This window comes from Sturnus vulgaris, chromosome 12 (assembly GCF_052056855.1).
Source record: "Sturnus vulgaris isolate bStuVul1 chromosome 12, bStuVul1.hap1, whole genome shotgun sequence".
Classification (NCBI taxonomy): Eukaryota; Metazoa; Chordata; class Aves; order Passeriformes; family Sturnidae; genus Sturnus; species Sturnus vulgaris.
This window is the reverse complement of record NC_142254.1, coordinates 13303978-13313674: the sequence shown is the minus strand read 5'-3', so window position 1 is coordinate 13313674 and position 9697 is coordinate 13303978. Positions and strand designations below refer to the sequence as shown.

The 9697-nt window shown below is 47.9% G+C and overlaps 1 protein-coding gene and 1 long non-coding RNA gene across 3 annotated transcripts in view; one reads left to right on the top strand and one right to left on the bottom strand.

The window, feature by feature from the left end:
• The window catches only part of GNAO1 (G protein subunit alpha o1), a 141215-nt gene extending 139827 nt beyond the window's left edge, over nucleotides 1-1388 (bottom strand). Inside the window, exons 1-2 of one of the 2 annotated variants that reach the window (XM_014880835.2) lie at nucleotides 1188-1388; nucleotides 1060-1102 (exon numbers count right to left, since the gene is read on the bottom strand). In XM_014880835.2, coding sequence (XP_014736321.1) covers nucleotides 1060-1102; nucleotides 1188-1305 — 161 coding nt within the window. In that variant the 5' untranslated portion in view covers nucleotides 1306-1388. The remainder of the gene's footprint in view (nucleotides 1-1059; nucleotides 1103-1187) is intronic. The other variant, XM_014880836.2, reaches the window with a different exon arrangement.
• LOC148222372 (uncharacterized) lies at nucleotides 1048-6843 on the top strand. Its single transcript, XR_015806308.1, has 3 exons — nucleotides 1048-1121; nucleotides 2033-2194; nucleotides 6564-6843. It is a non-coding gene; the product is annotated as an uncharacterized LOC148222372 (long non-coding RNA).
• Nucleotides 6844-9697: the final 2854 nt, after the last annotated feature.

Below are 9697 nucleotides of genomic sequence, written 5' to 3'. Positions count from 1 at the left end.
CGCGGTGCCGGAGGGGCCCCGCTGCCGCCGGCCGAGCCCCCGCCGGGCGCTGTCCAGCGCGAACCGCCTGAACGCCGCGCCGGGACCCGCCCGTCGGCCCGCGCAGCCCCGGATCCCCGCGCCGGGACCCGCACCCCGCTCCCCGCGATCCATCCACACCCATCTCTGAGCCTCTTCCCCTCGCTAAGCAACCCCGGTCCCGGGGGGGCCCCTCCCAGCCACGGATCCCTCTGCAACCACTAGCATCGCAAAGCGGCAACCGCTCCCAGCTGAAATCCAGACCCTGAACCAGCGCCCAGGCTCGTTCCGTGATGGCGCCCGCCTCCAACCAGCCCGTCATGTTTGTACCGGTGGGAGGACGGGGTGTTTCATTGTATTTTAATTTAAAAAAAAAAAAAAGGTGGGGGGAGAATAGTCGCACCACGGGTGGACCTCCACCCCTATTAGCCTTCCCTGCACCTGCTTTCCTACAGGGTGCATTTACAGGAGCCACGGAGATGCTTGGAAGAGACCTTGCGGTGGGGCTTTTCACTGCTGTTTATTACGCGGTTACATCTAATTAAACACGGGAAGAGGGTGTGGGAAACCCCAGTGAGGAGCAGCGCGAGTACCATAGGGACACCCGGATCCCAGAGCAGGAGAGGTTTGAATGAGATGAGTGGCCAAAGCTCGTCTTTCATTAATTAAAAGGAGAAGGTACAAGCTCAATAAAAGGGGCTTTCAGTGATAGGGAGCCTTGCTTTTAATCTGCAGAGCCGGCAGATAACACCCCGACATTAAGCTTAAGTGACAGCAGTTCGCTTCACGGGGACATCTGCGCGGAGGGGGAAGGTGGGCTGCCGGCCTCCCTCCACCGCGGCCGGGGGCGAGGCCGCGGGGCGACGCTTCAGCACCAGCGGGCCCTGGACAGCGCCGGGAGCGGCGGCGGCCCCGCCGCGCTGTGCCTGCGCGGTCCCCTCAGGTAAACATGGCGCCCGCGGCCCTCGCTCACCTCCGCGAGCCCCCGCCCCGCTCTCCCGCCCCGCACCGCCGCTCACTCGCTCCCCCCGCGGGACTTACTTCATTTGCTTCACGATGGTGCTTTTTCCCGACTCTCCGGCTCCTGTTGGAAGAGAGATGAGGTGGGATAAGCACGGGGGAGGAGGAGGAGGAGGGGGGCGATAGGGGGGCGACTGGCGGGTTCTCACCGAGCAGGAGGAGTTTCACGTCTTTGGCCGCGCTGATCCCGTCCTCCTTCAGGTTCTTCTCGATGGCCTTGCTCCGCTCCAGGGCGGCTCTTTCCTCAGCACTCAGGGTACATCCCATGGCGGCGATGAAAATTTAAAAAAAAAAAAAAAAATTAAAAAAAAAAAGGGGGGGAGGGGGGGATGCAGCCCCCGCCGCCTCGGCTGGCTCCTGCGGGCAGGGAGGAGGAGGCGGCCGGGGGGCAATAAAAGAATTAAAGCAAATGGCCGTGAGGCTCCGGGTAGCGCAGCGCCTCCGCGGCGGGGCTCCCGGCTCCCTCCTGCCCCTCTCTCCCCGCGCCCGAGCGCTCAGTGCATCCAGCGGGGCTGCAGCGGGCACGGCGAGCTCTTCCCGGCCGGGAGGCGGAGGCGGAGGCGGGGGAGGAGGTGGAGGAGAAGGAGGAGGAAACGGGTTGGCGGCGGGGGAGAGTCCGTCCCTCTCCCGTGCTCCCGGCTGTCGCTGTCCCCTCCTCGGCGGGCGGCGGCGGAGCCGAATGGAGGCGCGGGAGCGGCGGCGGCGGGCGGGAGGGAGGGAGGAGGGAGCGCGGGGGCGCGCCGGGCTGCGCGCTCCCGCCGGCCTCGCCCGTGACGCGCGCGGCTCGCGCATGCTCGGGGCGGCCCCACCCGGGTCCGGGCTCGCTCCCGCTGCCCGCGGCGGGGCCCGCCCGCCCGCACGGACCGAGCTCGCCGTCCCGGTGCCCGTCCCCTCGCCCCGGGCTCCGGCGCCTTTCCCCGGACGGGAGAGGCCGTGGTTCGGGCTGCTGCCCCCCGTTCCCAGTGATTCAGAGCTGGGGTCTGCCTTGGTGCAGGGTCTGGAGGGGAAGCCATACGAGGAGCGGCTGAGGGCACTTGGCTTGTTCAGTGTGGAGAAGAGATTGAGGACAGAGATCATCGTGGGCTGCAGCTTCCTCGGGAGGGGCAGTGGAGGAGCAGCACCGATCTCTTCTTGCTGTGCCGGAGGGCGAATTAGGGTGGGTATTAGGAAAAGGTTCTTCACCCAGAGCGTGCTTGAGCACTGGAGCAGTGATCACAGCACCAAGCCTGTCAGATTTCAAGAAGCGTTTTGTCAAGACTCTCAGGCACATGGTGTGACTCTTGGGATTGTCCTGTTCAGGGCCAGGAGTTTGACTGAATGATCCTTGTGGGTCGCTTCCATCTCAGGACATCCCAGGGTTGTGTGGCGTGGCGCAGCAGTTGAGAGCTGAGTGCTCGGGGATGGGACGGCAGTGTGTGTCCGTGGGCACCGCGCTCCCCTGTGCCCTGAGGGTCCCCCACAGCCCCCACCCCACAATGCCGTGTCTGTGACCTGACCTGCAAAGAGCCCTTTGGGAGCTCAAGCACTTTGATCAACACTTGCAACGTGAATCGTTTACATGCTCCATGCAAAGCATCGGGTTTCACCACCATCTTGGATTATGTTTTCCATCAGTGTAATTAACAGATGGTTTGGGTTTTTGTGCTGCAGTGTGGTCACAGACCTCACCAGATGACCTGCCTTCTTTTCATAACCATTTCATGACACAGTGATTTAAGAATTCTAGTGAATTAAAGTCCCACAATTTTCCTGGCAGGTTGTGCCATTTCACAAGGTTGGAAAAGAGAAAAAAACGATGTCAACGGGGAAAATAAAATAAATAGAAATTCGTTTAAAATGCTTTCCTACAGACCCAGACAAGTCACAATATACTCAACTTTAATCCATAACATTGACTGATATGTGACAATCTAGCTATAAAAAGATCTAGAGAGGAAAGAAGGAAGTGTTGAGCACAGCAAGGTAAAATGCATCTAACTAAAATGAAGATAATCAAGGATTGCTGTCTGATCCATGGAAAGGACATCTACCATTTCAGTAAACAAGAAATCTGCAAAGGGAGGTTTGGTTGTTGGGAAGTAGATGTGGATGCTGAAGCTGCTGATTTTGACTCTAAAAGCCACTCCACCTCTGCCAAAAAGCACCCAGCTACAGGAGCCTTGACAGGAACATCCCTGTGCCGTGGGAAGGAAATGCAGGGCTGCCCCACAGGGGCTTGGGGAAGGCAGGGGGCTGCTGTTCATGCAGTTGGATGTGGGTGACCATGTGCTAACACTGTGTTGGTTTTTCACTTGGGACCTCTGATCACTTCCTCCTCTGTAATCATCTTTCCTGCTATCCTGAGTTCACCAGATCCCATATCCAAGACCATTTCCTTAGGGGTAGAAATATAATTTCTAATAGCACTTAGAGTATTTTAAGCATGAAGTTGCAGGCACTTTCCTTTCAGGCAACCATCATCTCCTCCCAGTGCTGTTTCCCATCTCTTCTTCCTCATGGAACATGTTCTTCCCATTTTCCCATCTCACCTCTGAAAGGAAAAGGAAAAAAAGGACGTGGTTAGCGAGGTAAAGAGGCGTATGAAAGAAAAGCAGACAAAAGAAAGCAAAAGGTAACTCAGTGTATTCAAGGACCAGTAATATTTACTACACATTTGTGAGCTAATAAGTGCAGTATATTAGAATTTTGGGTAATTTATTTCTGGAAGCTCAGGGGACTGAAATGGACAAGCAAGCCTACAGCATGTGTTCAGCAGGGAGTAAATGGAGATGGGTGCGGTTACAGAGCAGTTCCTGCTCTTTCATATTCGCACAAATCTCATGTGTAAAATCAATAGGATCAGAATTTCAATCAATAAGTTTCATTTCAATGGTTCTAGCCAGAGGGAATTATGAAAAGTGCCGTATAGAAAATCACAATGAAGAAATCCAGAGGCAGTGTCCTCATGAGATGGCTGCATTTTCTTCCCGTCTCCTCCAGCAGCTTGCCAGCCTTGGACTCATATTGGGAAACTCTCCAAGGGTTTTACTAAGAGAATTAGTCTTTTGTATCAGCCTCTGGCTATTCGTTATCTGACAAATTTGTAGCCTGAGCCTCCTGCCATGGAGAAAATGATTTCTCTTCTTCTTGACCAGTGTGGAGTCTGCAGTCAGCCCTTTGTCCCATGAACATCCCCATTGCTACACAATAATCTGCTAATTTCTTTCTTAAGGGAAAACCAGAAATTGGCAAGTCTTCTTCTTGCTCTCTCAGCTCTCAGAAAAATTCAGGGGAGCAGCTGTGAAATTGAGCCATTTCTGAGCCATTTTTTTGCCACTGCTAACTGAGCAGAGCCGGTGGAGATGTTTCTTTCAAAATTTTCTTGGAGGGAAATTTCATTTAAAAAAAAAATCTGCTTATTCATGGCAGACAAATTTCAAGAACCTAAAAGAGAAAAGATTGCCTCCTCCACCAAACAAAATACATTCCAGCCTACTTGGCTTTTGAGATAAATATATTGGGTTTTGTTACTGAAAAAGATATCTCCCTTTTTCAGGAGCTGACAGAAGTCCTCTTTTAATAAAAAGTGGTTGCTGGTAGTAACAACTTCAGATGAAAATAGGCTTCTTTTTATTCCCCTTGTAAATGAGAGAACCTCTCCATTAAAGGTGGAGAGGAGGAATGAACTTTCTGGCTATTCCTGCAATTAAACTATTTCATCATGGTGCATAAAGAACACACTTGTTTCTGCTCAGACTGCTCTCTTCCAAACCTAAGAGTCAGCAGTGTATTTTAAGCAGGAGTCTTTATTCTCCTGTATCTGATCTGTGCCTCAGCAAAGCCCAGCTTCTTTCTACAATCAGTTTTCAAACATGGTGCTAGAAAAGTTAATCAGATAGTAATTTCTTTAAAAAGTGAAGGATGGTAACAGAGCTGATGAATGCCATTGAAAAAGACTGTGCCGAAGTGATGTTGCAGGGTAGAGGACAACTTTGTGATCTCTCGTGTGTTGTCTTATCCTGGGTGCTTCCAGACAGGGGAGAGATGAGCCCTCCAGCACACATCACCATCCTGGGCCCTGCTACCCACCTCAAGGGTTTGTAGAGTGCTCTGGATTTCTTCCTAGAATCACAGAAGAATTTGGGATGGAAGGGACCTTTCAAAGCCATCTAGTCCAACCCTTCCACAGTGAGCAGGGACAACTTCAACTGGACCACGTTGCTCAGGGCTCTTCCCAGTCTTGCTTTTTATGTTTCCAGGAATGGAGCATTCATCACCTCTCTGGGAACCTGCAATGTTTCACTCCCCTCAATATCAAACGTTTCTTCCTTATATCTAATTTAAATCTACCCTCCTCTAGTGTAAAACCATGACTCCTTTTCTTATCACAACAGATCTTACGAAATGTTTGTTCCCACAGCTTGCCAAGAGGTAATAAAGAGGGGTGAGAAAACTGTTCCATGGGCCTTGAGAATCTCGTAGCTACCACGACACTCCCACCACCACAGCTGAGGTTGCAATAGTATTGGAGGGAATACAACATTGGTTCCATCCCCGGAATTCGTTGATATTGGGGGATCAGCACATCCTCAGAGAACTGGTGGGTGGTATGAGGAGTGAGTGGGGCAAGCCCAAAATGATGTGACTGTAGGAGGAAAGCTGCAGAGCTTTGCAGCTTGTCTTTCCCCTCCTACTTCAGGATTCTTCTGTCCAATCTATAATCTTATATTCCTTCAGTGTGGTTTTAATGTACATGCTAATGGAACGGCCACCAATCCCATGGAGAGATAGCAATGCATTCTAGCAGATCTCACCATTAGGAAGTTTTCCCCGGATATTCAGCCTAATTTTTCATTCTTTAAATTGATGTCAATTACCCCCCAGCTAAACCTAGTTATGCAGTGGAAGACAGGTTTAAAATACTGCATGATCTCACTAAATTGGAGAAATGGACAGAAATCAATACAATGAGAGGCAATAAGAACACCCATAAAGGTTAAGTGGTTGATGGAGGAAGGATTAATGAAATGCACAGATACTAGGTTAAATTGCAAATATCCTTACTTCACTCTTACTCACTCCATACCCCACAAAGATGTTCTACTCCAGCAAATCAAATGAGGAAGTGCCTTAGAATTTGACTAGCGATTTGGAGTTAGACGAGTATTAAGGGAAGAGATGGTCTAAGGTGAATTTATTGTGTGGAAAATTGGCTATAAGACAAGAATGAGACACCAAGAATAAAAAAAAAAGTGAACCTGTCGATAAGAATATGACCTACCATATAATTGGTGTCAGGAAGTAAGTTGGACAGCCTGATGAAGTCTAGAAAAATGCTGAAAAACCCATTTTTGTTGTTAGTTTTTCATGCTTGTCTGGGTGGACAATGATAACTACAGTACCTGGGAGTCACTGACAGCTCCTGTCTTGGAATTGGGTGAAGTTTTTGGGCTAGGGCTTATGGGTTAACACATTTGCATAGCAGAGAGATACAACAGCTTGTCTTCAAAGTACTTGGAACTAACCTTAGAAAGTTTTCTGTTCAGGTCTGTCATGCCACAGAGAGGAGAATGAGATGTATTCTGGGGAAAGCAGCAATTGCCAGAGAGAAGATCTGCAGGGGAAGCTGAGGAGAACTGCATGTACCAGGGCTGGAGGAGGTCCTGGGGCTGGTCTGTCTACCAGTCTCAGAAGACAGCATCTGAATGAAAGAACTGCTCAGTACCATGGTTCAAACCAACCATTTCTTGAGAATCCACATCAGTTTCTGCAAAATAAAGTTTTTTAAAATATAAAATTAAAGGTTTCTACTACTTACTGTGAAAAGACATTTATTTTATTCATTTGTGTCAATAACTCTTAATGTGGTATGAGCTTCTCTCTCTTTTCTGCAATGGCTTTCAACTCCCAGCTCTAAGGAGTCTTTGCAGTGTCAGTGTTTTCCTTTTTCTATTGGTTCGGGGATACATGGTGGTTAAAAGGCTTGTAGGCCTACAAAAATTCTTAGAAGCAAAATGATTAACTCTTTTGCCACTGATCATTGAGAGGAAATCAGTACTGATTCCCTCATGGACATTTTCATTTGGGGATGGATTTACATAATGATGGGCTATTTTCTGCCCCCTCATCCAGTCCAATTTCTGTCTGTATGCTAGTGCAGATATTCATCCTTCAATGGTGATGGAACAGGACTGAAAGTGGGGAAGAAGCCAACATCTATCCACTTTCCACAGTAAGAAATATGTAATAGCATGGGTGATTCAGGAGGTGCACCAGTAACCTTGAAAAGCCACAAAACTGAAGCTATGCAATGTTGTCCTTCAGGCAAGGGTGAAATGGTGCCAAAAATGAGACAGGGTAGCTGACCTTGGCTTGGAACTTAATGACGACAGGGACCTGTCAGCCCTTTACTATTCCTATTTCCACAACATCAAGGGTGATGATTTAGCAGGAATTAAATTATTCCAGCCACAATCCAGGAGTGCTGGCTAGAGGCAAAGTCTTGATTATTCCATGTTGGGAAATCAGTCATTGCTTGGTCTTGGTGAAACTGAGCTTAACCTTCTGTATTAAGCATTCAAGCTCAGACATGCAACTGATTGCACACAAGTGTCATTTCATTCAGCTACTGCCATCAGATGCAAGACTTGGATAGACAATTAAAGCAGCCCCATTTACAGCACTTCAGGAACATTCCTGTTTTTATATAAATGCTATCCAGAAACCTTGCAGCTCTCATTCACACAAGTAGTCCTGATGAGTGATCTTATTGAGGAATGCTAATTCGGTCTCTGAAAATATCAATGTATACTTATAAGATTCATAGCTCTCAGAAGCTAACTCCAAGCACAATTATACCATTAGTTACATACAACTCCTGCACTTTTTCTCTGCAAAAACCTCTCAATTTATTTTTTTTACAGAATTATCACTGTTTTTCTATCAGAAATATCACTTAAAATATTAAAAGAAGCATTGGCTCTACCAAGTGCTGTTTCAATGTTATGCAGTGCTTCCTGATTCTAAGTACTGATATGATTCACAAAGGCTGGCTCTAGCTGACAGAGGCTGTAATCAGTGGAGGAAGAGACACTCCTCTGGAGGGTGAATAACAGGGATCATCTCTCACCTCTGATTTTGAAGAGAGCCTGCAGACTGGCTGTCCTTGGCTGAAGCTAACCTTCGTGAGCATCCCTCACAATGCCCTAAGACACGGACTCGCTTTCACTGGGAGGGGATGTGGGAGAACAAATTCTGCACATGCAAAACAGGCAGTGGTATTCTGAGAAGGTCATGTTGGGGAAAATGACATCTCGGGCAAGGATGAAACAGTACCTGAAGCAAACTCTGTATTTGGAGGATCAGTGCACTCACTTAATATCAAAATATTGGCTGAATGCTAAACCTGATCCAGGTTCAAAAAGCAGAAGGAAACTGTCCTGTAGAAAAGATCCATCAAAGGTTATTAAATACAGAAAATTACTGCCTCTGGCTAAAGTTGTCCCCAGGTGACAGACTGTCAGGAGTCTGCAGTGCTCCTCTCCCTCCTCGTGCAGCCTCCACTGGCCTTGGAGAGAATCAAGGAGGCAGGGCAGCTCATCATTCTGCCATGGTGTGCCATCCTTACCTACTGAGTTTGGCCGTGGCCAGCAAATACCATGAAACTCACCAAGAGTCACCAAGAGTGGGGTGTTTCCCTGGGAGCTGCTGTTGGCTGCTTCTCATGGCTTCACCAGCAGCAGTGAAACTCTCCTTGATTTCAGTGATGTCAGAAACTGAGCATCTGGCCAGCTCAAGAAAGTTCTACATTAATGACTAAAATGTTAGAAAATGCATTGTTACGGCATGAGGAATTCAATTTCTGTACTAGTCCAGTTTGTCTGAGATATATTTCATTGTTGCCTGGACCAGAAGATCCAAGAACTGGCTGAAAATGCTTATTGTGTGGCTGAAGAAGGGTTTTTCAAATGTACTGCATGAGTTCCCTGATCTCCTAATAGAATTGTGTCCAGGAGGTTTGGGTTCTGGGGGGATCTCTGGCAACCTGAATCAATAGTTCATGTGAGTATTAAACTGTCTGCCTCTTGCTTTCTCGAATTCATGGAATGTTGTATTATTTTCTTCACCTCCTTTGCTTCTGTTTTAATAATTTTCTAAATTATTAAACACCTCTCCTCTTCCACCTTTCAGTAGGAAGTGACATGAGACATAAGTAGTCTTATAGTTTGGTGTTCTTTTTTGGGATGAACAGATATGTAAAGATAAGTTATTAATATCGTCTTGATTTTTTTTTAAACCTTTAGAAAAGGTAGATGACCCATTAGCATACACATAAGGATAGTATTTCTTTCTAGCCTCTCTCCTTTAATTTGCTTGATATGAAGAACAAAATAGGTCAATGAGAAGGGTTTTTGAAGTACTGAAGATGAATGTTGTAGGATTTACCCTATGTACAGAGATGGAAATGGTTTGGAAGAGAGAAAATTCTGGCTGTATGTAAGTCCACTGCCTTCAACAGGCTGTGCCAAGGTAGAATTAAAATGTGGTTTTGCTAAGAAAAAAAGTAAGAGCCTTAGCAGTTATCTTTTTTCCTAATGATAATCAGTGGTTGTAGGGGGTTTGGAGGTTCATGTGACAGCCGTAGATCTCTTCTGTCCCAGGACAGCCCTGACCTGCAGGA